Source organism: Neodiprion virginianus, chromosome 5 (genome assembly GCF_021901495.1).
Source record: "Neodiprion virginianus isolate iyNeoVirg1 chromosome 5, iyNeoVirg1.1, whole genome shotgun sequence".
NCBI lineage: Eukaryota > Metazoa > Arthropoda > Insecta > Hymenoptera > Diprionidae > Neodiprion > Neodiprion virginianus.
This window is the reverse complement of record NC_060881.1, coordinates 22,352,322-22,380,044: the sequence shown is the minus strand read 5'-3', so window position 1 is coordinate 22,380,044 and position 27,723 is coordinate 22,352,322. Positions and strand designations below refer to the sequence as shown.

The following is a 27,723-nucleotide window of genomic DNA, read 5'->3' as shown; positions in this document are numbered from 1 at the left end:
AGCCCGTTAGATAGAGTCGATAGAGCAAAACCCTTCTACGCTCCCAGGCCCACCCGGACTCACTTGGCCGCCAAAAACTGGTCACAAAAATTTACCTAGAGGTAACAGTCTTTATATTCTTCAACGTAGTGGAATACAATCGATTTAAATTTTAGGATCCAAACCACTCAGGCAGTCCATTAGGGTGTTGAACGTAACTTGATCTGTAGGATTTCATTTTGATATTTTATTACGCATAAGTTTTTCCAAAATGCAAGGTTGATACAGAAACGGTAAGGCGGACAATACAGGCGCGAATCAGAATTTTATTTTCAATTCTCCACGTGCAAGGCAATGCTCGGAGCCAAACAGATGAACGACATGTACAATAGTTTACTTGTTTTTTTTTCCACTTCGAATCAAACCATAGTGGTGAATGCTCGTATGACAACAAATATGTCGTATTGAAAAATCTTTAGTCGTCCTCGTCCTCTTTGGTGGCCTTGAGGCTTCCAAAAACTTTCGATGGAATGGCTTGTTTCTCTACCGGTACATCTAGAAAAACGAGACACCATCAAACTAGGGATATTCGTGTAAGAGGAGTTTCGTTCCTAGTGAACAAGAAGATGTAATACTATACCCTCTTCAATTTCTTTCTCCTCATCTTCACTGTCGTCGTCCATGTCAATGTCTATTTCATCTGGATTGTTCACTTGACGTTCGGACCTTCCAGCTCCTTCAGTTACTCCTCGTACAAATTTGATATTATCTTTGAATCCGGGTTGCACAGCAGCGTCTGGAAGGAGGAACGATAATTAGACATGAGTCATTTTACAAATTTTTCTTTAGGTTCGTACACTTAACCAGAAACTGACCTGTACTGGTTGAGGGTATCTTGTTGTCCAAAAGTCGCATAGCGTCACCGGTGCCAGCACTGTCATCGATAGAGAGATTTGTCGCACTGTTAAGCATCTGTGCTGACATCATGTTTACTTGGGTGTTGTACATTGCTTGCACGCTTCTCTTGATTCGCAGCATTTCCCGCATCGTGTCCTCATTGCCGTGGCGGACTTCAAACTCTTTCCAAACTTGCCAGAAATTAGACGTTACCTAAGGAACAAGAACCACTGCGTTACTTATTTGCTGCTCGTACAGAGCATTGAGAAAGATAACTAAAATAAAGTTAAGCAATTCGCTAACCCGGGGATCGCATATTTGACTGCAGTGAGCGTAAATCGCCCTCGCTCGATCGACTTCACCGAGCTTAGTTTCCATCTCTGCAAACCGGAGACACATCTCCCGCGTATTTTCTTCATTCAGAACTTCGATCGCCTTCTCATAGATCTGCCGCGTCTTCGGCACTCCGTATATATCAGCGGCTTTCTTTATGTATATGTTGAACATCTAAAAGGAATGAAAAATTGAAACAACTACGCCCAACAAACTTTTACCTATTCTTTCAAACACCGTTACCCACCTCAAATCTTTCTTCTGGTAAAACAGCGCTAGTCGCTCGCTCGTATACGGACATCGCGTGCCTTGCTAAGCCATGTTCCTCTTCCAGTTTCGCGTACAGCAAATAAAGGGCTTGATAAACAAAAAGAATTTAAATGTCGTTTAAAATCAAGACGGACAGGCTTTAGGTAAAATTTGGTATACCTATTCAATTTTAGAGCAAACTTACCCTTCGCATACTTTGGTGGGCAATGTTCCAAGCATTGTTCAAACAGATCGCGAGTTCTTTCCAATTTCGTTCCCTCGTATCTTTTCAGGAATTTTGTGAGGTACGTGTTCCATATGTCATATACATTTGGCCACTTAAACAGAGCAATACCCTTTTCGTAGGCCTGAAAGAAAAAAGCGTAAACGTCGAATATTCCGCGATATGTAGATACAAGGTGTATTGCTATATGCTGAGAGAAAAAGAAATATCCACCCTGAAGGCTTCCTCGAAATAGTTATTCTCCTCCAAAAATAGACCATAGTTTATGATGATCTGCGGCGTCGCAATTTTGAGATCTATGATCTTGTCATACACAGCCTTGCATGTCTGAAAGACGAAAATTCATCTGTAATCAGCAACTCAATGTTGACCAGTTTTATTGACAATCAATGGATATATTACATGGTGTACCTTGAATGTACCAAAGCTCTCCTCGAGATCAGCGTACATGGACCAGACTTTAAGTGACTTGTACAATCTCATTTGAACGGTCTCAGTCTCGTCGTGATACGCAACTTTGCGTGAGGGCATGGTGGTTGCCTTGTGCATAAGCTTCAAGGCCTCTTTGCAATTGCTAATTACAAGAAAATGGAACACCATAATTACAGTAAATTCCTAAAATGGAATTGCAACTATTTGTAATGATCAATACTTACTCGTGCCGGATCTCCATTTCGGCCCACTCGCACCAAACGGAAGCAAGATCATCAACCTTCGTGTATGCGACGTGCGTCGCTTTATCGAAAACAACTCTGGCATCTGCGATCTGTCCATTCTCTTCATAGAATTTGGCAAACGCAACCCACAATGTGTGCAACTTGCCAACTGCCTGTTGCGGCAACACCGTTTGAACAGCCTCTGTATACGTGTTGATTATCTGAGAAATTTCATCTGTTAGTGAGTTGATCAACCAAGCAGAGATGTTGACGTTTCTTCGACTTTGGTTACCTCATGAGGTTGCCCCTCATAGAGCATGACTCGTTTGTGCCATTCTTGAACGTTGTGCGGATTTTGCCTAAGCAACACACTGTTCAGCAGCAACAGTCTTCTCTCCATGAGGTGTTCAAATCTTGCTAATCGAAGTTCGAGTTCAATGTCATCTATAAAATCATAGAAATTGTAGACAATAGATAATCTCACTTGTGTCAATGAGCCAAGTATTTAAGACTCACCTTCTTCGGTTGGATTGGGATTTTTGGCAGCATCCTCCATCCTCTTGCTGAGGCTGAGTTCCTCAAACTGGGCATACGCATCAAACACTTGGGTAAAGTCCCTGACAGTGGAAACTGTCTGGATTGCTTCTTCGTAGATATCTCTGGCCTATGGAGAAAACAACCTTTTGGTCCAAGTACAAAGATCTCGTTCACTGTTTTGCGAATTGTAGAAGATACTTACGCGCTCAAAAAGGCCACTACGAACGTAATAATCAGCCAATGAATTCCACAGTGGACCCAACTGATCAGTATATCGCCTCAATCCACCTCTGATTATTGCATCAACGTTCAAGGATTTTATTTTGGTAGGATTCTTTGATATAAGGTCGCAGAGCTCGTTCCACAGCTGGTGGTTCGATTTACCATGCTTTGACACAAAGTCGTCCTGGTTTACGATTTGGGCTAATTTGAGCGCAGCTTCGTCCAGTCTTCCCGTCGATATCAAATACTCTATGTATTCCTCTGCATCTTCTGGAGCTAACTGCAACCATGTGACTTAATCCGTGTAGTCTTTGAGTACCATTTCATGTTAGTATGAAAATAAATCGATCGGGGAGTACTCACCTTCAGATATCTCCTGAAGACGCGTACAGCTGTTTCATATACATTGTGTTTCTTGAGGAAGCCAATGTAAAGTGGCCAGACACGATGATGCTGCGTGATGGGAAGAGCCCGAAGCGAGCGATCGAATACCTGACGGGTCCTCGTGATGTAACACTGATCGGTCATCAGGGTGCAATAGTCCATCCAGATTCGAGGCATTTTGTGCATGAATACAAGTGCTCGTTCAAAAGCATTGTTTACATCCTCGTAGAGCGGGTCTGTCACGCAGCGTCCCTTCAGCTGTTTTACCCTCTGACGCAAGTAGTTATACCACAGCTTGTAGCTATAAAATATTTTCATTTAGTTATCGTTCAAAGTATAGAGCAACTCTTTGCTCACCTTCCCGGCAGCTCTTTCAAGGCTCGTTCATAGACAATATTGAGGTTAACGCTCTTCGTGTTCTTCAAGTGATCAATGTAGCGTTGCCAGTGCTTAACAGAGTAAGGATTCCGCAGGATTTCCTCCTCGTAAGGCAGATCCTCCTCATTCTGCGAGAGATAACGAAGGTTGTTGATTTGTTTTTTGAGGTTAGGTTTAGTTACCGAAAATATTTAAAGGTTATACTCACGAAGATGTAACTATTCCCATCAGAATCCTCTCGCTGCATCATCTCTGCTCAAGTAATGACTAGACCCGGCTTTTATTCTCTTCAAATTAATAACAATGCGACATAACTGTAACACGTATAGCGTTGTATAGCACGACCTAACTTAGCAAGTAATACCGCGTCAAACAACCCGAAACTACCAAAATGATACAGACGCAGACGGAGCAGACGGGGAATCGTTGAGTTGTTTCCGAATCTATTGTGACCGTAAAGACACCAGAGGACGGCAGTCCCGTCGTCGAATGTCAACCGTAGGAATTAGGATTGAACAGTTTCACCTTCCAAATGATATCTCGCTTGCAATGAAAGCAGCGAAAACCAAGTTTCCGTGCTGTTTGTAAAATAATTCCAGTAGTAGAGGTAAACAAACACACTTTGAATACTTTCTCTTCCGTTTTATCATGGAATTACCAGCTACATCGTCTCTGCAATTAGATGCGGATTATACACGTACACTTCTACATGCACCCGACTATCGATTCCTCTCAGCTCCTCTTAAATTCATTTTTGTATATTATTTTAAGACTTTAATTCATCCATCACCAATAATTCACGCATTACTCAGTAAAAATGGCAATTAAACAAGTACAGACAGCAATTATGGAGTCAAAATCCGTCACCTTTGGTATTTTGATCGCTTAATTATTATACTCTTGCTGTGATATGCGTGTATACTTTACATGAACCATGCCTACTGTGAGGATGACTCATACAGTATAAACAAGGGTGCGTATTTCAAATTTATAGAATATGGATAAATGCTGCTTTCCTCTTCTGCAAGCCTCTTTATCGTATATCGAAGAAAACTGATGCATTCTGGCATTATGACACCAGTTTGCAAGAACGAATAGGTATAATAGAACAGCGAAGAGATGTTAAAAGCTCGTCAAAACCTTGAACGCGCGTCTATAACGCACTTATTTATAAACGCAGCTCTGCGTAACGCGCGCGCTGTATGATATTGTCTAGCGCGGGACGGCAATAATTATATGTATATCCGCGTGTAAGAACTTGCACAATTATTTAAACCACGATCTCGCCACCGCTGCCGCCGACATACGTTTATTCTGGTGGAGCATCCTTCCGCTGCTGCTGTTCATCTCGTTTTTTCTCGTCGCCGACTATCGAGACAAGGCTTCTAATCTGCTGATCGCGAACACGAAGATCAACCACGCTCAGGTAAGGTGCAACAATCGAGGTACGTCGGTTAGTTGCGTTCGAATTTGCACCTGCGTAACGCGAGGTCTCGCGCCGATTTGGGCACAGAATGATAATCATCAGCTTGTAAGCCGGAATAATCATGCCTCGCAACGGTGCTCTGTAATTTTTAATGTAATTGCTCGAACACAATTTGTTCAGTTACATAACTTGACCGGCCTCGGGATTTTTCAATGAATTAAGAACACGCGTGCGATCGTCGAACGTATAAATTCATGCGAAAGCGAATCATCTAACAGCCGGAATTGGACGGATGCCAGTAGATCGTATAATTCAAAAATAAAATTCTCCTAGCTGTGCGAGTTATCAGCTCTACTCTTATACCGCTCGTGGTTCAGAAACCCACGACTACTGACCCAGCTGTTGGTTTTTTAGGCGCCGAACCAGGAATCACACGTTAGCAAAAAATCGAGAAGGATGACTGTTACACTGTGGGTCGTCGGCGGTCCCGGATGCGGGAAGGGCACCCAGTGCGAGAAAATCGTTGCAAAGTACGGCTTCCTTCATCTCAGCAGCGGTGATCTTCTTCGGGACGAAGTCGCCAGTGGCAGTCCAAGGGGCGCCCAACTCCAAGAGCTCATGTCCCAAGGCCTCTTCGTACCATCCGTAAGTTGCGGGACATTTGGCCCGAATTCCTAAAGAGTTCTCTTTCGTCTTCTCGTCTGTCTTCGGACAACATCAAATCAAATTAGCGCGTTCTAGTTGCAATATGAAACGTTGCATATGAAGTCAAAAATATGTCTTTAAAAAAATGGTATTCAATGGTTTATTTTGTTAATCACCAATTATACAGGACGTCGTCCTCGGACTGATCAAAGAGAAGATAAACAAGGGAAAGGAGGACAAGGTCCCGGGGTTCCTGATCGACGGATACCCACGGGAACTTAGCCAAGGGCTTGAATTTGAGAAAGAAGTAAGAATTTTGCTTTCCATAATATTTTCCAGTTGACCAAACGCATCCGCGACGCATATACTCAATCCTCTAATTATTCCATCGTAGATCGGGCCGGTGGACCTAGTGCTCTTCTTCGACGTGGCGAACGAGACTTTGACAAAGAGGTTACTGGGTCGTGCGGCCTCGTCGGGAAGAGTCGACGATAATGAGGAGACAATCAAGAAACGCATAGCAGTATTCAACGAGAAGAACGGGCCGATCGTCGAGCATTACAAGGACAAGGTTGTCAAGGTACGTATGTACATATGTACAATGCATGTGATCATTGGAGTTTCATAGCTGCAATAAATTCTTACACCGATATTTAACTCTAATGATTTATCGTTACATTTTCTGCTAGATAAATGCCGAGGGCGCGGTCGAGGACATCTTCGCCGAAGCGAGCAAAGCCATCGATGCCGTGAACAAGGTTTAGAATCCGCAAAAGTTCCCTAATTTTCCCCTTCATCATCTCATAGACATAATATAGGATTTTATAGCAAATTATTTATTCACGTATCTTTCGTAATATCACGAAACTAGTTCACGCACAATTACACCCCAATGACGAATAAAGATATTGATTAGTTGAAAATTTCAATTGTTGTTCATTAAAATCCAAAAAAATCAATATTAATCATAGACGTCGGTTGCCCAATTTTCAAGGACAGTGGGCAGCGTCACTAAAGTTTGACATCCCGACCCGATGATAATGAACGCGAGTCTGTCATTATCAGGTGACATTGTCTACCGTCCAATGTCCACAGCCAGGATGTGCAGCCATTTAATTACGCATCCACATGACAATGACGAGTAAATTGAACACTGCATTGTCTGCGACCGTAGTTGCGTATCCGCAACCGCCAATGTCGTGAAAAATCAGCGTCAACTGTAAATATATCAAGGGTCGAGTATAACGAAACGATTCAGGCAAGTTTAGTTGCTACAATTTGAGTCAGACATGATGCTCTGGATGGTCCTGGTGCTCGTCGTCGCGAGCCGGGTGAGCTGGACTCCGGCGAATGCTCAGTGCTCGCAGATTTCATTTCGCAAAGACCCGGTTTACGCCTTAACGAAACGATGTACCCGGTCGACCGCAACACCGATATCGAGAAGTAATTTAGAGGACCTGAAAAGCTGCAAAGAATTTGCCGTTTCTAAAAAGGCTTTGGCGTTCAACTTTCGTCCGAAGAAATATGCCTCAAACATCACGATCAGCGGTCAGCTAATATAATAATTCTGCCTGAATTAAATTACACCGCGGCTGTTTAATTCGTACATCATTTATAATCATCAGATAATTGCATCGCTTTGGAATGCCCGATGGAACTGCATCCTCAATCGACCAGTTTTGTCAAGGATTCGAGATTCGAATACTATAGCGCGTACGGCGGCAACGTGGGTGAGAATAACATTGCAGATGAATAAAGGGCTTCATCAAGGCATTCTACGCCAATTCAATCAACGCTTACCTTGGTCAAAATTTCTACTGCTACAGATTTTTACAGAAATTGTAACATTTCGTATTATTTCGTACAAAACTGTAAGTATGCGTAGTTTATCGGAAAGAATTTTTAATTTTCTTTAAAAATTGTAGTAGCTTGTGGATTCTTTACTGAAAAAATACACATTTTCAGAAATTCTACAAGTTTTTATGAAAAACTGCATATTTACAATTTTGTACGAAAACAATTTGTTGTGCGAAATTGTCCAAAATGTCCCAATTTCCCTAAAAAATCGTAGAAAATCGTAGAAATCATTTTCACCAGGGTGACCCTTACCTAATTATCTAATAATATTCTCCAGATGAAATGAATTCTTAGCATTTCTTGCAATTTTGTACATTTCGAATAATTTTATTGAAACAAATTTTGGAAAAAAAAAAATAAGTTTGAAAAATAACATGTAGTCAATATATTAAGGACTTCATGTAGTCAAAACTAGCAGATAAAAAGTCTATAAGGAATTGTTGGGTATTTCCTTTATACGAAGAAATGCAATAAAAAATCAAATCGGTTAGGAAGCAGAGATTGCAGGTTGATTTGGCATGGAACGCCACATTTGCGCTTATGAAAACATGCTGCAGGGTTAAGTCCACCAATTTTCAAATACCCAATTCAGATTCGTCGTTATATATAATAACTTGAAAGAAATATCTACTCAAGCATCTCACAGGAAACTAAAGCGAAATCAAAATTAAGATCTTTACAAGTACCAGTAAAAATTGGTGTACTCACAACTATTGCTAGTTCCACCTGACAAATAAATTAAAATGAAAGACCAGAATAGTGCGATTCCGTGCCCCTCAACTGCCTCTATGTTGCAAACTGGGAATAGCATATGGACATGGAATAAAAGCAAGCTGCCTACCAACATTAGGAGTGTTCAGGCTCGCAGACACCCCATCAAACTACAGCACAGCTCGCGAGAAGTGCGCAGCTTGGGGTGGAAAATTGGCGCATGTGGTCAGTGCTGTTCGCACAGATCTCCTAGCTACGTTGATGACCGGGAACATCAGCAGAGCGTTTGTAGGACTCAGCAGTCAAGGCAAAGAGCGGCTCTGGAAGAACGAGTTTGGTATAATAATATTGCAATGATCGATATACTCGACTGGATATAACGTTGAAGAAATAAATAAAAAAAAAGTGTCGCTCAGTCTTGAAAAGAAATCTCTGCAGATGAGCTTCTGGACTGCTTCGATTTTCGGGGATGGGCACAGCGGGAGCCACACTCGAGACGAGGATGTGTTGCTCTGGGCAAGGACCGAGCGTGGAGAGTAGTATCGTGCTATGCCTCTTTGCCATCCCTCTGCGAAATACTGCCCTCAGCTTCACCGCAGAAATTGTCACCATCTATAGCCTGCGGCAGTCTCTCAGGTACAGGGAGTATGAGAAAGCAAGTCGGTCAGTCTGTAAGGAATGATACAGCCCACAAGTAATTATACTATATTAATTGGGTTTATTCAACAATGATATAATGTCATAAGTTAATTTTATATATTTATATTTTAAAGTTCAATAAATCGTAGTGCTTCTATGCTCACCTAAATCGATATTACTTTTCGCTATGTTTTACAATCTATCGATTTTTTTTTTTTTAGTTTCTTTAATTACAACAATTTCCAAGAGAAATTCGTTTCAATTCATATACTAATTACAATTTTTTTAAATTTAATATCTCTACTCTTTAATGCGGCTTGTTCCTTCAATATCTTTGTTGAACCAATAACAGATACTTTATTTCGACCATTTTTATTATATGCTTAGGTATAATGGATCTTCATGCGGAGTATTTCTGATCCGAGAAAAGATTTTCTTCTTCTAAATTCTCTATAGGTATAAGAAAAATAGGTAGATACATCTGATTAAGGACTTATGTATATATTTATATATGTGTATATATTATACACACACACACATATATATATATATATAGTATAATATATGATACATCTTCAAAATTCAAAATACTTTACAAATTTTCATATACATATAAATACATAGTGTATTTTCCCTCAGGATTCTGCGATCTTCAATGACTGTATCGTTTATTTTATTTTTTTGTTTTTCTATATACGCTCTGCACTCTCTTTTCACACAAACTTTCACATACACATAATACATATGGTTGAAACGCGCACTCTGAATTGTAACTATGTATATCTACAGAGCGTATGTTAAATATTATATTCTGCAAAGTCTGAATAAAAAATAAAAAATAGATCACATTGAACGAAACGAAAATGAAATTTTGTTGATTCTAAAGGATGTTCCGCCGTTCTTAATCAAATCTTAAATATTTAAACAAAAAGCAAGGCAGACGAGACGAACTAAAGACGCGAAAAACATGCAAATGAACTGCTACAAAAGGAGCCAATTATCTCTATATTATACATACACACGTTTTCCTAAAACAGAAAAATATTGGGGATCGCACAGTCTCACAGAAACTGCATGTACATATACGTACATATGTATACATATATACAAATATAAATACATATATAGTGTTAGCGATTTAGGTAGTGTACCGCTCCAAAGCGATCTGATTAAATACATATATTCGTTAATTTGCCGACACCCGATTGATTCGTTATTTATCCTTTCCAAACGACATCGTGGACATCAGATGATAATAAATAACAATAGCATCGAGAGACATGTAAAAACTCTTCAATGATCGATATACCTATTTATGTATAAATATTGTAACTAAGGTACCCTTTCTCACCCTGTATACTTGAACAAGGGAATAACCCTGCAAGATATAGGCATGTAATGGATGTTTGCCTATAAAAACGGTTATGTTTCAGGCTTTAAAGAGAACACATATTTGTGAATATACAGAATCGGCCCACGTTTTTGGATTTACTTCATTTTGTATCAGCGAACTCTTATTTTAAAGTTACCTTTGTAACAATATTTATATATATATATGATTTAGGTATAACATAGATTCGGGTGGTATAATAGCGAGACTGCAAACAAGAAAATGGATAAACTGTCTCGCTCTTTCGTTCTTATTTTCTCTCTTTTACTCTATTTCTACCGTGGTGTGTGCATGTGTGTAAAATAAATAATGACGTAAATGTAGACCAAGAGTGATCTATATGAACTGGAATATTCATTCAAAATTAATAACTACCAGAGGACAGATCGGCAAGGAATATAATAAGTTTTTGATTTTCCGATACCTTGATGTGCAACATCTGCGTGCAACATTTGCACCCGCTATGCAAGCCCTATCTGAAATCACCGGAACCGTCGAGTTGCAGTGTTGAGCACCACTAATTACATTTTATAATTAATGACATAGAAATTGCTGATTACAATTAGCGCATTTTTTGTGAGATCGGAGAAGATTTTAAGCTCGAATTTTTCATTTGCTTCATATTTTTAAAACTCATATTCTGTATACCGAAAGGTAGATTCGCTGTTTTTCGAAATTCTTAGTCCGTTTTATCTTTCCATTTTGAGTTACATTCATTTGGAAAGTTGAAAAAAGATATTTAAACAAAATTCATAACTGTAAAACAAATTGAGATAAAAATTTTGAAAAAATCATGAAAATTCTTTCGATAGATAGAATGTAATTCGAAATAAATGAAGCGAATTGAAAATTTGACCATAAGCTTTTATCCGATATCAAAAATCATATCCAAATTGTAAATCGTAAATGAAAAGAAAAAATAATTCTTCGTGCAATTGAAATTGGCAATTGCTTTTTAAATGTAATCAAAGTAAAAATGTAATTCGCAATTAAAATGACATAGCAGGATAAGCAGGGGTGTATTGGTTTACCACACATTTATGAAATATCAACAGAGTACGTTATTACTATTATAATTCTAATGTTCTGCAAATTTCAATTTTGATAAAAAAAATTTGGCGTTTTTTTTCTGTAACTTTCAGAAAAAAATTATTTGGAAGGTGAAATTTCCAGAACATAACGGTTACAATCGAAGGGTATTGTAAAAATATGGAACCAATCCAAGCTAAGGCAGTACACCCATGCTTATCCTACCAGGGTCTTCAATTATTTTAAAAAAGCTGCCGTCGAACAACTGTTCAGGTCACGGTACGGCGTTAAACGTAAATGGGAGACAAGTTCAATGTCAGTCGTGAGATCACGTTGTTGCGTATCGTTGCTCGCGTTGTACGGGAGCTCTGTATTATTTGAAGAACCAGGATCCGGCAGTCTTGGCAAACGACCATTGCTACACCTCGCAGCTGCTCGGCGACCCGTAAATCACCAGCTCCATAACGCGCCGACGATGCAGACGTCCGGGCCGGGCTACTGTTCGCGCTGCTGCAGTAAAATCTCCGACTGGAAAACAAAGAGTTTCTATCGGTTCTGCGAAGTCGAAAAGATCCCCTACCATTCAGTTGAGTACAGGTAAATTAAAAAAATTGCTCTCGTCACGACGTTCGGTATAATTTTATATCGTAGTGAATGCTCGTGGAACTTTTAACCGTTCATTTTCACTCTCCTCGCAATCCCACCGCCAGCTGTACCCCCAGAACGACATCAACCCCAATCCCTCTCCTACCTTTTGTCCATTTTTTGGAAAGATGCGGCAGGGCTGCTGTTGCTCGGCGGCAGGCTGTTGCAGGCCGTCCCGTCATCCTCGCGATGCGAAATATTAACAGAGGATGGAGTTGGGGTCGGTGTCGGGGTGTTTCTCAATGCCGGGTCACGCCGTTTCGTGGCCGGAGATGCTGGTGCGGATCCAACGCCGCCCGCCGGCCTGGGCCAGAGATTTCGAACCGCGCCATGGCTCGGCGATGAGTATTCCTTTCCATCCACTTCGGAGGCCGGTGACAACATCAAACTCGGTGACAAGAGAACGACCGGCACGTGGGCGAAATGTTCCGTTGGTATTCGCATCTACACTCGAAAAATTCATGGGTAGTAGTCTTTTTTTCTATTGTTTTCTAGTATACGATCATACAGACGGAGATAGTAATTTATGTGATTTTCACAAAAGCGAACCTTGATGTAACACTTTCCGCAAACGGTCCGTTCACAAAGCCGACAGCGCTGGCCCCACGGACCAAGGATGCCGAACCTGGTTTTCAAGCATAAGAAACAAACCCGCCTCTTCTCCACGTCTTCTTTGACCCGCCCCTCAACCGGAAGCGATTCGAGTTCCGCCTTGGTCAGAACGCTGCGTATGTGAACAATCTCTTCGAGAGTAAGCGAGAGACGTTCGTCAAGGAACATATTGCCGAGCGACGAGTTTCCTCCCCCCTTGCTTGACGACTTCTGGTGATAAAATTAAGATAGTTTCAAGTTTTTATCAGGCCTCAGAATGGTTGATCAAAGTATTTCTTTTTATTCGAGATAATTTCAAATCTCAGAGTTAGCAATTATTTAGTCTGACCAGCATCGATACCTCTTGTCCCAGTTCGTCCTGCGAGCTGCTTACACTGGAGGGCAACTCCGGCTCGATAAAACGATCTCGGTCTTTCGATCTCGGCGCACGGGGAAGAGTCGTATCCCTGAGATTCCGAGACTCATACAGCCGACTCTGTGGTCTCGAGTGTGGAAGCGATAGCGTCCCTAGTCCAGTGCTGGTCACGCTAGTCACTGTGTGCCGGCGATTAGAGATCCTCCTTGTCGGGCACTGGGTCGCTAGGTCGTAAGCTGCATGAGGAATAAGTGTAAACGTGATGAAATCGAAACCCTGCCATATGTTGAATTAACAAGTGTAAAAGAAATTAAAAGGAATTACACTCAGATACCTTGTCTAATTGGAAGTTGAACGAATTATAAGGAAAGATAGGTATTTTGGTGTATTTAGGAAAAATTATACATAATACGAGAAAATGTGAAATTAAATAAAAGTATATCGATAAGTGCAGACATACAACGAGGGTGTAAGAAAAAAATAAAAAAACAATTGCACGGTAAAATGCAATGCAACAATCTACAAAACGCCACACTACGTGTGACTCATGAGGCCATGCAAAAAAAAAACTTTTAACAATATGTAACTAAACTCAGTACACATAATTGTATGCGTAAATAGATAATATATATCTTTTTCAATTTACAAAAATTATTTACACTCTAGTTGCGTGTCGCAGAAACGATGATACTCGTTTCTTGTAAGTCTGAGCCCACCTGTCCGTCGCCACGGATTCGCCGACTCACCGGCCCTCTGTCGCTCCCCTTCAACCTCAGCTTCGTCGTTGTCGTCCTCGATCTCATTCCCATCGCCCCAGCAGTCATCGTCGTCGTCATCCTCACCGTCGAGCTGTTTGCCAAGTTTATTTTTATTCGTACTGCTTTGTTTCTCTAGTTTTCTCATGGGTAAATGTTTATGGAAAATCGGTGCATTCAATTCACCGCACCATGCAGCAGTGGAATAATTACGTTACCTTGACGTCGTCGGGTATGATCAAACGGCGCGGTGGATGGTGAGGCGGCCGAGATAGATCGTTCGATGCACGCCTAGAACTTTTCGGTGTTGTATCGAGTCCGGCGTTCGTTGTCTCGACATCATCTTTGGTTCCAGTACCTGAAGTGAAACGATAAAATCGATTACCAATAATAACTTCACCTTTTACAGAGTACCATACATGCAGGTATATGAACCAGCGTCCGCCTAAATTCACGCTCAAGTCCGTATCGAGTGCGTGGGCTTGGCAGGAAGTTAGGCAGAGGCTGGTGTACGGTACATGCCCCACAGCTAATTAAAAGCGTTCTAAATGGCGAAAAGATGGTGGATGAAGCGTAATAGTACCTATAAAAACACAGACGACGTACGATGAGGTATGAACGGATGATTACCTGGTACCTTAAAGCGCCTCCTACAACGCGACTTACAATTCCTATTCGCGTGAGGTTTGCGGTCCCAGCCAGCCGCGCCTTGTTGCTGATCGCCCTTATCGCCGGTTGCATTCGGTTTTAAATTTCGAGAAAACGAATCGCGCCTTGAGTTGGACGTGTCCTGACCCTCGTGAACGCGCCACTGCGCCGCGACGTCCTGAGCCGGCTCCTGTTCCTGCTCGGATTGAACGGGCGGAACCTCGCCGAGGACGATGCGACGCGACTCGCCGCCCACCGCGAGGAGCATTGTGCAGCAAGGAAAACCCTAGTCACTATCTTTGTTAAGACTTGATCCTGGATTCGAATTCTTGCGTATAAGTCTGATCCTGCATTCCAAGGATCATCACTGTGCATCAGACGCAGAGAACGGGAGTCGAAATCACGACGATGATTTCTTCCTCGAGGAATTAAGACGCTTCGAGTTCATCGCGACGTTGCAGAGACGTTGGTCCGAATCAGAACCCCGTAAAACGTGATTTACTCGATCCCGCATACATAGGTATATACGCGGTCAGGTGGATTATTGATCGCGTCGCACAGCTGGGTGTATATAAGTCGCTCTCGTCATCGCGCCGTCCATCTTCTCCGACGACGTCGACGAGATACCATATACCAATGATTACTCGAATAAAGAGACTATAGTTCTTTTATATTCATCCGAGATATCGCACTTCTTTCAACAACTTCACAGGATTTTTATCGACGCGTAATTTTGAAAAACAATTCATCGAATAAATGAAATCACTTTTAAACTGAATCAAACCTGCGGGCATAGAGGTGGTCAAAGATATGTACAAGGTTGGGACCTTGGGAATTCAATTACAAGTAAAACGGGGATATCACCAGATGGAACGCGTGCAGACTTTGCGCGGATTCATTGATTTTTAAAAACCCGGAGCCACATCCTTTGCAGCTTCACCTCTTGTCGGTGCTCGTCTTGAGAGAAATGTTTATAGGAATTGCTGCACGTTAGCGGGCGCAATGATACCGCGGACCTACGAATCTTTATCAACGCTGCACCATCGATGTGCTTGGACTATTCTGCACGGTAAGGTCACGGTATCAGCTCGAGCCGAGGGTGTAGATGACTCAACTGACGTTCACCCCAGACTAAACTCGCCCGGACGAAACTTTAAGCCCTTCGAAAATGCGCATGCTCATTGTTATTAGATACGTATATAGCATATCTGTAATGCGCTCTGCCGTCGATGACGCATCGCTCGACTTCCGTTAGGGTAGTCGTAGGTATAAGTATATACATGATAAATACAAAGAACGTTACATGCAAATACCCTTGTACTATCCCAATCAGTACGATGTGAATTTCCGATATATTCTCTAAGAGCTAAATGCAGTTGCATCTTGGACTGCACCTACCGGTATTTTTATCGACTCATCACCTCTACAATATATTTCACATCATTGAGACAAGTCGCTGTTTATGGAATTCTACTTGAAAAGAACAAATTTAACTGAACCAATTCTCTTTACAGCATATGCTGACAAACAAATTTCATAAAACGCACAGGACAATGGACTGGGATTCACATGAATTTTTCAACAGTATTATACCTCCGTGTATCAATCAACTGCATTCCACCTCCCCCCTGCCCGTGAGTAAAAATTATCTACGGAAGGAAATCTAGCGCGTGGGAAAAACAAACATCTATACGTATATCTTCTCACGGTTTATACGATAAAAGTTCCAGCTGAAGGGTTGCGACTTGTACTCCTTACTAAATACCATGGAAAAATCAATGATTCGTGTTGCTTTACCTATTATATTCTTCAACGCGTCATCGCGCTCCGTCGTCTCCATCTTCAATTGCATGTCAGATATACGTTGCGGTAGCGATGTCGTTTTTCACTTACAAAATGTTGGGTATAAAAATTAGCGAAACCGCGCGATCTCGTTACCAAACAACCCAGTTATCGGATATTGCACAACATTCGATTAAATTTGAAACTCATATACGGAATGGCTATTACAAGCAGGTGATGACGCAACTGGAGTTACGCGCGATTCGAATCCCGTTCGACTGCCATATTGAACATGATCCAAAGTTTTCGGCAGAGAAAGTCGATTCCCGTACGTACATACGGATTACAATTATAACACAGACTCCAACTATCAATATGTGCGCGGGTTGTCTTGTTCGCACACGTACGATGTACACGGGATAAAGTTTCAATCGACACGAGTGGACTAACCGCGTATTCCGGCGAGTAATGTCACAATTTTAACAGGTATATACGTATATACGAATCTGAGACCGAAAGCTCCGGGATATCGAACGGTGCAAAGTGTCCCCGACGACTGCGGCGACTGGCATGCGGGACGGATGGACCGCGCAAGAGGCCCTCCTCTGCTCACCTCTCCTTTCCTTTCACATCCCTTTCCCTCATCGATGTGCAGACTACGTGCATACATGGACAGGCGGAGTTGTACACACTCGTACAATTTACCGCTAATCTCTGCCACTACAATTATTACCTAACCGCTGTGTACTATAAAGGACAGCCGAAACCGAATCCGAATTTGTATTTCTTACCTGAAAGTACGAAATCCCGCGTTGGCGTCCTCTGTTCCGTTGCGTCGTCTCTCCCGAGCCTTTTCGGGCTGCAGGACGGCCGAAGTGGTTTAGGGGGTCGTTTTATACTCTCCATCAGCAGTTCATGCGGCGTCGATTGTCGCTTTAACGGCGGCAGCTTCCGCTCGGACGCCTGTGGAAATTATTCTTGTAATTATTTTATTTTTTTTATTTTTCTTTTCCACAGTATCTATGAAATCTGTCCGTATCTCTCTCAGTCCTGTCAAGTGTCCAGCTGATATAAAATACCCTGCACTAGATCTCCTCCTACGATTGTATAAACTTTAATCTTGCGGTCTTTTTATATCTTATCTCCACGCGTTGATAATGATATGCGAGCGTATGATAGCTCCGTTTGCGTGAAGTACGCGGAAGCCGCCAGGCAAAATATATACCTCTAATACTTATCACGTGCGGCAAGTAAAATAGATAAACACGTATTAGATGAAGTGGTGTCAGACGGAATTATAGATGCTGACACGCATACCTATACGATACAGTTCATTTCGTCAATTAGATGCCAGTGACTACATATTACATCATGTTTACCTATATTGATTACATAGACACACAGATTGTTACTTATATACCTGTAGGGTTGCAAACAAAGACATTCAAAGTTGCAATATAAACTTTTCAGCAAAAGTGATCAAGTACTACATTTTTTTCCATGATCGTACCTTTTTAAGGGGTGGTCTACTCCTAATGAAGTCGAGAATGACGGCGTGGGCGTCCTTCCTGAGGTGAGCAGGCGACGGTGATGGTGTTGTCCGCAGTCGATACCGGCGTGCCCTGATATCGTCCATCAAAATCTCGTAAGGTGTCAATTCGAACTCTATACCTCGACCGGTGACGCGAGTACGCTTTCCACCGGGATGTCCACCTCCGGTTCCTCCCTCACCTCCTGGGCCGATCGACCCTTCGACTTTCTTCAACTTCACGCCACGCCGCAGCTCTCCAATAACTTGGACCCAGAATCTGGCCTACGGCAATCAGCAGTTGTTCAAAGGATTAGATATGCATATTAAATGTGCAGTGCCGAGGGGTTCATCATCCTTGAGATCTGATATCCAATTCTATTAGATTTGTAAATACTCTGCGGTTATTCAAGATCATATAAATCTGGTTCACAAGAAAGGAAAAAAACGAAGGCAATAAATTAACCCATCGGCACATACCACATTGAATTCTATCACAGCCTCTGTACATCGGAAGATATGTATGCGTGCATGTGTATCTCGGAATACGTATTGAACGTGCCGCATGCAAGTAGATAAATGCTTTCTCAAAAGTCTAACACATCGTGTTTGGATACTGCATAGGTATGTATTGTACATGTATACAGTGTTGCTTCATATGAAATGCACGCACTGTCAGAACGTTTTCTCGAAACCACGTGAAAATCGCTACGTATATATACTGCATGGTGAAAAATGGTGAATTCATGAAACGAGCCATAGACAAGCTTTGTATTACCAGGGTTTAGCTTGTATGAATTCGTATCATATAGGGTTAGAACATTAACATTTACACGCATATGCACTACATCAAGATTAGATTAGGTAAGGGTAGGTATTTCATGGCTATCTTATACCTACGTACTTGCAGCGCCCGCCATATCCTGACGTTAGTCTATAATTATAGAGGAAGGGTATAGTCATTATTTTGTAATGCCAAAATATGCATACGCGCAACGACAGATACGAGATTTTAGGGGATACAATTTGAAAAAGTATGCAAGAAGCGATAATTTACCAGTATGCGTATTATACCAAACGTCGTTGGGCTGTCTTTACAATTCACCCCGCGTAATTGTCTAAAGAAAAAAAAGATCATCTGCATCAAGGACGGGCACTCACCCAGTCGTTGAAGTCGAGGGTGTCGAGATTCCGCTCCGTTGTATCACCGGTTACGGTCGACGTAGAATTATTGCCCTGTTTGTCGGCGGCGACCTTTTCCAGAAAATGAGACAACTCCAGAGCCTCTGCGACTAGAGCGCGGACGACCGCCTTGTAGTGAGTATCCGCCTGTTCCGACGTCCCCTGAAGATGCCTCGTGCATAGCTGCGAACAGAGCAATCGATGTAGTCAAAATTCGGTTCCATAAGTACGCGAGTATCCGTGATATCCGAACCTTTTTACTATAATCATGATTATGCGATTCAAGCGGGTATAATCGAGAATTTATGTAGTTACTTTCTTTTCACGAGAGGTTAAATCGAATGTATCCGCCATCTATAAAACGGGACCATGCGGTGACCTCCATTTTTTCGAAGCCTGAAACATTGTAGCTCCCATTCAATGAGCTCCAGTGAGTATAATACATCATGGTTCAATTGAGTTCAAGTAACACAGATACATTGATTCGATATCACGATATACGTTCGTAAAATGGGCAAAAAGATGTCTTTTCATTCTCAATGCCGCATCGTGAAATACCGGCATCGACAGCTGCGGTGCGGCGAGTTGAAAAACGGACCTGTATCACAGTGTTGATGGAGCATGGTGCAGGGGCGCGTGGTGTACAAACCCTCCGGATGTAGCCAGCGGGATGAACCCCGTGAGCATCGGGAGTCTGATGAATCGGGTCGTCCTCGCTCTCCCCAGAATCCCGTTCGATACCCTCGTCGTCGGTTTCCTGGAGCCGGTCCTCCGCCTCGGATTCATCCTCTGAAACGATCGTACGTATTGAAAGCTTGAAGCGGAATATATTTATGACTTTAAAGCTGCGCCAAATTGATATAATCCAAACAACGGATGGATAGGGCGATGGCGCCGGAACCGGATTCATTGGCGAGATACTAACTACTTCCGGCGGCACTCCATGTTACATGCAGGATTTTTTCACCGTGAAAAATTATTTGCCGCCTGAGGCCTCTCGGTGCCTACGAACCGCGACGCACGATAGACGGCACAATGTGCCTGCAGACCCTTCCTTGATTATAAATGTACACGATCAAAATCGCTGTACGTATAAAAACATTCACATAACTGATAGAATTTCTACGGACAGAATATTGTTATTGAAGAACACAATTCATATTCTGTAATGGTCTAATCCAGTTAATCCTTTGAGTCATAGTGGTAAGTAATCTTACCACCTATTTTATGTCGATTTTTTTTTCCAGTGGTGCTGATTACAAATCTGAAATAATATTTTCAAAATTCAGTATGGCGAATCCAATCAGCGACTCCGAAAACCCCTGCATACAGTTTTTTGGCCGCATTAGATCAAATTTATAATTTTGGTCCATCATATTGAATCCGCCATCTTGAATTTTCAAAATCTAATCTCAGATTCGTAATCGGTGACCGCAAAAACCATACAATACTATCTTGTAATGAGAGTTGACTCAGCACAACAATGCGTGACTCAAGGGTTAATTGTACAATACATTGACCGTTTCTAAATGATAATTAACGAAGAACAATATATGTATAGAATAGAATGACTCAATCAACAAAGAACAACATTCAATTCAATATTCCGAATAGCCTATAACGGACAACTGTAGTTGTAATAACAGAATTCTCAGGAATGTCAAACATAAGGCTAAACTTTTTTCCGCAGTGCATACGGCATATTAAGTTCTGCAATATCGTTATGCGTGTGAATTTTTATTTTCCCTCTTCCAATCCTCGTCTCGTGAAAATCTCATACAAGTGGCAGCGTTAAGCAAAGATATTTGAAAAATGAAAGTTTTCGCACACTGCAGAGCGTCTTCGTATTTCAATAACAACATTCTACTGCACATTCCTCATGCGAATCCCATAGAACAATTTCCCCGAAGGAGAGTTCCAGTGGTACGACAATTGTGCCAATTATAAGCTCATACCCATACACAAGTCACAAAGTGTAATTAAGGGGAAGCTATATAATTAGCCGATGCAGTAATAATGACGGTACTATGTCGCCCGCGAGTCTATCCTCGCGTTCAGCCTCTCTGCAGAATTAACTCTGCGACTCCGCTGCAAAGAAGTTCGCATAGCAGGATACTCAACAAGACCCGGGCCTGATAATTCTCACGCCCGTGGTTTGAGTTGCCAGGCTACGTTATTATGCTTTTCTAAAGCTAATACCTTATACCCACCCACCCGACGACTCGAGACAGGAGAAGACCCGGTATTCTTTTCCCACGAGTGAGCTGCTCAACACGTGGTTCGCAAGTCCTGCGCCCTCGGGTCGTAAATATTGACCCTGCCTCGAGTTTCCTACTAGTAATGGGGTAAAAATTTCAAGAATACCGTAGGAAGCTCAAGCTTTGGAAGAAACTACCAGATTCTCAAGAGTCCGCTAATTTGCAAAAAGGCAGAAAAGGACTTTCTACGGAAAATTCTCATCCCCCTAGGCTCACGTGTTTACTTTTGTTTTCCCCAAAGGTGGGAAGCTAGAGTACATGTGGCAATATGAGGAAAAATTGTCGGCACCGCATGCTCACCGGGTTGTGTCATCAGCGTTATTAGGGCTTCGAGATCTGGAGCTACGCGTCGTTCCTCCTCCTCGTCCAGACCAAAGTCTAGAGCGGCGAAAACTATCATACCCAGCGAGAACACCAACTAGAAAATAAAAAAAAAAGACATATAATATGAGAAATATCATTCATCATCGGCATATTATTAAATAACTTATTCCGGTATATAGTCATGTTTCATTTCTCTCTTTTTATACACTTTCAACAAGTACGATCATTCCGGTTTTCATGTTTTTTTTTCCTGCCTCTCGTGCGCGTGGGTGCAGGACTACAGGTATCCATATCCCGAACGAGGACCAAACAGGTGCGAGAATGAGACGAACGAGGGCCGAGAGGGGCGAGAGGAGCAAGAAGGGGGGCAGTTTTTGGGATTACAGGGTCAACCGGCGCGTGGAATATCGCCTACCGAACATTTATCAACGCTCTCGCGCCGGTGCTGCGTTATTTTTTAGCCGAAGAAGGTTCCGTTATTTATGCCGTTTGAAACGCGCCGCTCTGCAATCCCGAGATCAAGATTAAAGCTGTCCTGTACTTTGGTACATAAAACGAAATATATACAATGGGTTCTGTGAACAGGTGCAAGGACGTCCGAATCCTGTCGTAGAAGCGTAGTTAAAAAATATTTTTCCCATTGCAAGAAACATTACAAATTTTGTGATTGAGCAGATCAATGTGAAAAGAATTACCTGCACTGTGAATTGTATGTAATTATACATGACGAAAAATTATATAGTTCATCCGGCAGCTATTATCGGACTTTGATAAATATGTTACGGTAGATGGGAGTTAGTGAGAAGATCTTTGCACCCATAATAATAATTCTCCACCTCGTAGCTTGGTGAGTTTTAGGGCCGTGAGAACGCGGATAACGCTCGTGGGAGGAATATGGAAGGCAAACGAAGTCAAGAGGAAGAGAGAAGCAAAATATCTTTGCAGCGTGCAATTCAAAAAGGGGCAAAGTGTGCCACGAGCTGGAGATTCCGCAGAGCGAGTAGTACAATTTATGTACATACGTATATACGTAGGTTTGACACATGCAGAGAGATCAGCCACACCGACGGCATCGTCATCGTCGTCGTCGTAATCAACCAGGTCGGAGAATGACCAGCGTACAGCTATGTAAGAGCGAATGGGGGTCAGCGTGCCAAGAAGCAGCAGATCAGCGGGTTCGAGTATAACAACAAAAACAAGAGAAACAAAAAGAGGGGGAGTTGAGAAGAAGAAGAAGAAGAAGCGGAAGAAGAAGAAGGAGGAGAAGACGAAGAAGCGAACGCTCGGAGGCTTGAAACGGTGAATTGCTGGTCCTGTATAGCGGCAAGTCCTTACAATACGAATGCGAGCACTCAGGCTGCGTGGTGTCGGAGAAGATAGAGGATTATCGCTAGGCAGGTGAGTGATCAGCTTACCTTGTGTTCCGATGTGAACGCTTCCCTCGAATCTGTAACATAACGAAGAAAAATACAATCAATATAAATATTCGAGTGTTTACAACATTTTATGCGTATGACGAATAAAAAATTTCCCATGCACATTTCGTTGCACAGAATTATATTGTTTCACGGCTGAAGATCATTTTTCTCTGCAGTTTATTCGCAACGAACATGACCGTTTTATACTGTAAAGTATTAACAGGACGTGGAGACGATGTGTTTTGTCGATAGCGAAATTGAGTGGCAAGCTAATCTCCCAAAGCTGACGTAAATACTCGACATCGTAATATGGCTACGGTTGATGACTAAGCCGTTGTTTATTTTCATACGGTAGTCGTTGACGACTAGCCTCCAGCTCACTAAGTCATGAAAATGCATTGTTATCAATATCAATAGACACAGAAAGATATTTCATTGAAGTATACGACGTGTCAACCGTACAACGTCCAAGTTTCGGGTTAATTGGCTATAAGAATATTACGACGACCAATTTACAGGTATGAGAGTTCGTCATCGTTATAGACAGAGATATAATGAAGCCTGGACAGGGATGAGTTCAGTCCTTGCGATATGCTATGTTATTAACTTCTTATCGCGAAATTTTCTTTCTCTAATCGACCTTGCAAGGTTCCTCCTTATCACGAGTTTATCATCCAACGCCCATTGCTCTCGGGTTGGCTCTGCAGTCCTACGCGCGCGCCGCGCGATATAATCGGGTACATGTAACAAACACATACTTAAAGATACCTGTAGACACAATCTTTCTGTTACACAATGGTACTATACTACAGCAGATACAATGCACAAACGCTACGGCATGGCGGAAAAATTTTATAAGCACGCTGTTGACCACACGAGGTTGCTATGATTTCGTCTCCCAGTAATTGGGTCATTTCTTCTTCTTCTTTATTATAATTCTATTTGTCTATTCTCTCGTTGTATTTCTCGACTGCATCACTTGCCAGCGACAAAAAAAATCTACAAACTCCTACTCAACTCCTCAACTGGAAGGCCTACGATACGCCGAGAAGAGGTCATTTACGATCCTCTATACATCCTGTTACCGAAAACTGTCTCCTTGAATTATTGCTAAGGTATACAGGCCTGCCACATGGAGAAAATTTCCGGTGAGAGTAGGAGAGAAATTTTGTGAAATTTCATATGAATGCTCGTTTAAATGGTCATAAGTGAATAATCACTAGTCGATAGAAGCAATTGCAGTTAATGAAAATCTAGTGAACCTTACTTTTGTACCAATTATTAACATACTATGTACAATAAATCGTATGTACGGGCATACGTACAATGCTCATGCTCATAGGTATATGTATGTATGTAGAGCTTAGAGCATGTACAATAATATACAGTAATGTTCATTAATGCCTTGGGCTTCCGGCTAACTTGTTTTCGGTCCGATAAAAATGCAAGCTCGATTCTATACGAATCATGTGACAATGACTGGCGATGCAGCCGACGTTGAGTCGAGAGATTGAGAGTCATTGTCACATAATTCGTTTAGAATCGAGCCCGCCGTTTGTTTTTCGGACCGAAAACAAGCTAGCCGGAAGCCCAAGGCATTAATGAATGCCATGAACTATTTACTGTACATACGGTATATAAGTTATTTGTAAAAAATTATTGAAACCGATATTTGCCAAATTTCAAGGAACCTTTTCCAGACACGCCGTAAACTATCACCATAGCACTCTGGCGTATAAGGTTAGCCGGTAGGTACAAGAGTTGTGACACGATCCGGTGTGGGCGCCCGTATTGATCGATGAAGCGCGACCTTGCCTGCAGAAAATCCGTTCCCGCTCACCCGATTTAGCAGTGCCTCGCCTCGCTGCAGATTCGCTTCCTTCGATGTTCTCTGTATCTACTGATATGTATATAATGCTATATTGTATACTATGCGCGGCGTGGGCGAAGTGCGTTAACCGGATGTGCGACCTGACCCAACCCAGAGGAGGATCTCACCTACTATCCGACCGGAATCAAAACAACACCTCTTCTACCCGGCGCGCCGGGCAGGCGAGCGAGCAGGTGTCCCGGATAATTCTATTCGCGATTCCTGCACGATACAGGCGTACGGATTTCTTTCCATTACAGATGATACTACCAAAATACCGCATGTACCGTGTACTCTCTCAATAGAACTGCAACGGTACAAGAGGGTAAGAGCTTTTCCAGGAATCGAAGGTCCACCACCTTCGTGGTGTCGACTTCGCGCGAGCGTCGCGTCATGTCACGAAAAAGTCGAAAATTCTCTCATTAGGGCCAGCAGCCGGTCATGCACGCGCCGATACATTTAATTGTATACATCGGTTAGAACATCATTTAATTTTATTTTAACCTGGAAAAATACTTGTGTGTCAATATTTTACTAACATATCCCTTTTTTTTTATACATAATTATTCGTGTAAACGATTTACACGAAAGATCGTGTATTTAAATGGGAATGAGTTTGTTTATGTGGTAAAATAAATGACACAGCCATTGCATTTGCGGCTTCGCCCTATTGAGAGTTGTGCTTCAAAGATTAACTTGGGATGGGGAGCGTGGGACAGCAACCGAGTACGAAAGCGAGGAAAAGCGGCCCTATTGAGAGACACTGTCTTCTGGCAGACGGATACGTTAGAAAACTTGCAGAAATGAATTAAAAATTTTCAACTACACCAACTTTCGTTACATCCTTGATCAATTCCAAACACGCATCGCTGCACGCTGCGAAGGCAAATCAACAGTCGACACTTACCTGTATCGGCAGTATTCGGTGGGTTGCGCATGGTTGACTGATGCACGTCGCCGTCCCTGTGGAGGAGGACGTGGGAGAGTTCGGTGACGTGGTAGAGACGGTCGTCGTTCCGAGGTGAGGGATGAGGGTGGGAAAAAATCGCGTTCTTGAAGCACCTGGCGCACTGATAGCAGAGAGCCCAGGCCTGCTCCTCGCTGATCGGACCATTAAACGACAGAAGGATGTCGCGGAGGCTGAGACAATTGTCGGCGTTAAGCCTACACCGAGGCCTAGGTGGCTGATGAAGCTTCTTGCCGCTTCGGACGATCGTCGGACAGCAGCTGGCTGTGACCGGGGTGTTTTCGCAGGACCTGGTAGCTCGGTGGTCGCGCTCGTTTCGGGAGACGATGCGGGCGAGGGCTGACTCCTCCTCGTCGCCGCCCGCTGCGGCGGTCATCGCGACTTCCGCGAGGCGTTCACTGTTTCTCCAGTTTGCATTCTTGCCGCTGTTACCGCCCGAGTTAGAAATGGGGGACTCTGCGATCATGCCTAATTCGCCGGTTGTTGCGGTCCGGCCCGACAAGCCGATGCTTCTGCTGCCGCTGACGCTCTCGATGCTACCATTGATTTCCTCCCCCGCGCAACGACCACGCTCATTCACGTGAACCCGTTCCGCACTACGATTATTGTTGCTGTAATTGTTCTTATCTCCGGAGGCCGAATGGCTACGGCCCAACGCTTTGAACGATAATTGTTCGCTTTGATCGAACTCCGATTCAAACTCACCGCGAGCGCCGAACGTTGGACGATCACCGTCGTTCACTCCCCTCCTTGCGTTATCGTCAACGTTGTTGTTATCATCATTGTCATTCTCGTTCTCATCATTATTGTTCTGCTCGTTGTTGTTATCGTCACTGAAACTAGCACCAGCACTTCGCACCGCACACCACCGTACTCCTCGTTTAGCACTGTTATCGTTATCAGCGGCGATATTCCGCGCAGCCCGACAACTGCTGACGGGACCGACGTGCGCTGACGAAGTTTCGCTATTATCTCCAGTCGCCGTTTCTACAAACGCCTCTTTGCTTTTTTCGTCGTCGTTGTACTCCGCTATGGCCGTTACATCAAGTGCCATCACACGTCAGCTAACACAGTACGACGCGATCCGATGCCCGCGCGCAACTGACTATTGACGACGCCACCCCCCGCTTGCAGCGTAAATTTTAGAGACGATTGAGCCGCCATCTGGTAGTGGAGTAAGAAAAAATTTACAGTGCCTGTGGATAGGAACGCTGTGAAAAAGTCGATGTTGCCCACCGATATATTCAGTCAGTGATGTTGCCTGTGGCCAGGAGGGCCAGGAGCACGGTCTTGCGGGTATTAAGTAGATTCCATAAGATTTAAACGTGTTGGCCGAGAAAAAGCATATTACCCAGCTTCTCTCAAAACTGAGAATTAAGTTTGAAAAAGCTAAGAACTTTGTAGAGAAATCACATTGTTCTACTTTTCTCTACTGAGAAAGTTTTAATAAACTTCAAACTGAGTGAGCTTTGGTTGTACTTTTCAACCTTTTTTTTACTATATTCCTGTTTGAATATTATCTGCGTAGTAATAAAAGAAAAAAACTATTCGGTGACTAATCCTGTTACAAATTTAGTAATTTTTATAATTTCAATTATTCTAGCAGGATTTATTTCCGTAGTGTGTGGTTACATACATACGTCATATAATTCATATAATAATAATTCAGTCAAGTATGCGTGTTGATTGGTTTAGAGGATTGGATTGTAAATAATAATAATAATAATAGAATAACCCAACACTACATACCGAAATTACCAAGTTCAACAAGTCTAGGCTAGAGTTGGAAATATCGTGTCTGGT

At 42.5% G+C, this 27,723-nt stretch overlaps 4 protein-coding genes and 1 long non-coding RNA gene across 10 annotated transcripts; 2 read left to right on the top strand and 3 right to left on the bottom strand.

Moving 5' to 3' along the window:
- Positions 1-285: 285 nt before the first annotated feature.
- On the bottom strand, positions 286-4,423 carry LOC124304894 (pre-mRNA-splicing factor syf1 homolog). The gene is made up of 16 exons (XM_046763670.1): positions 4,282-4,423; positions 4,088-4,193; positions 3,859-4,007; positions 3,481-3,802; positions 3,098-3,397; positions 2,875-3,022; positions 2,651-2,802; positions 2,359-2,579; positions 2,114-2,276; positions 1,916-2,029; positions 1,664-1,826; positions 1,457-1,566; positions 1,180-1,383; positions 855-1,089; positions 620-775; positions 286-534 (listed from the first exon to the last, which is right to left on the bottom strand). The coding sequence occupies exons 2-16, from the start codon at positions 4,127-4,129 to the stop codon at positions 455-457; spliced, it is 2,559 nt and encodes an 852-aa protein (XP_046619626.1). The 5' UTR covers positions 4,130-4,193; positions 4,282-4,423; the 3' UTR covers positions 286-454.
- LOC124304914 (adenylate kinase isoenzyme 1) lies at positions 4,350-6,873 on the top strand. 3 transcript variants are annotated; one of them, XM_046763722.1, is made up of 5 exons: positions 4,350-4,486; positions 5,720-5,950; positions 6,138-6,257; positions 6,345-6,530; positions 6,640-6,873. In XM_046763722.1, exons 2-5 carry the CDS (start codon positions 5,762-5,764, stop codon positions 6,712-6,714), a joined length of 570 nt encoding a protein of 189 aa, XP_046619678.1. In that variant the 5' UTR covers positions 4,350-4,486; positions 5,720-5,761; the 3' UTR covers positions 6,715-6,873. The 3 variants fall into 3 exon arrangements, with proteins under 3 accessions (XP_046619678.1, XP_046619680.1, XP_046619679.1); XM_046763724.1 differs by lacking the exon at positions 4,350-4,486 and adding an exon at positions 5,105-5,305; XM_046763723.1 differs by lacking the exon at positions 4,350-4,486 and adding an exon at positions 5,133-5,305 and having other exon boundaries at positions 5,705-5,950.
- LOC124304925 (uncharacterized) lies at positions 5,728-8,737 on the bottom strand. The gene is made up of 2 exons (XR_006908291.1): positions 8,649-8,737; positions 5,728-6,010 (listed from the first exon to the last, which is right to left on the bottom strand). It is a non-coding gene; the product is annotated as an uncharacterized LOC124304925 (long non-coding RNA).
- LOC124304912 (uncharacterized) lies at positions 7,075-9,216 on the top strand. Its single transcript, XM_046763720.1, has 4 exons — positions 7,075-7,498; positions 7,576-7,680; positions 8,616-8,855; positions 8,957-9,216. The coding sequence occupies exons 1-4, from the start codon at positions 7,240-7,242 to the stop codon at positions 9,214-9,216; spliced, it is 864 nt and encodes a 287-aa protein (XP_046619676.1). The 5' UTR covers positions 7,075-7,239.
- On the bottom strand, positions 9,214-27,028 carry LOC124304889 (protein spire). Of its 4 annotated transcripts, none has more exons than XM_046763646.1 (14): positions 25,861-27,028; positions 23,081-23,112; positions 21,642-21,759; positions 19,682-19,872; positions 19,063-19,266; positions 18,806-18,835; positions 17,884-18,186; positions 17,165-17,336; positions 14,162-14,301; positions 13,848-14,037; positions 13,162-13,424; positions 12,771-13,043; positions 12,328-12,665; positions 9,214-12,104 (listed from the first exon to the last, which is right to left on the bottom strand). In XM_046763646.1, exons 1-14 carry the CDS (start codon positions 26,972-26,974, stop codon positions 11,864-11,866), a joined length of 3,609 nt encoding a protein of 1,202 aa, XP_046619602.1. In that variant the 5' UTR covers positions 26,975-27,028; the 3' UTR covers positions 9,214-11,863. The 4 variants fall into 4 exon arrangements, with proteins under 4 accessions (XP_046619602.1, XP_046619605.1, XP_046619607.1 ...); XM_046763649.1 differs by having other exon boundaries at positions 13,174-13,424; XM_046763651.1 differs by having other exon boundaries at positions 13,905-14,037.
- Between the last annotated feature and the right edge of the window lie 695 nt (positions 27,029-27,723).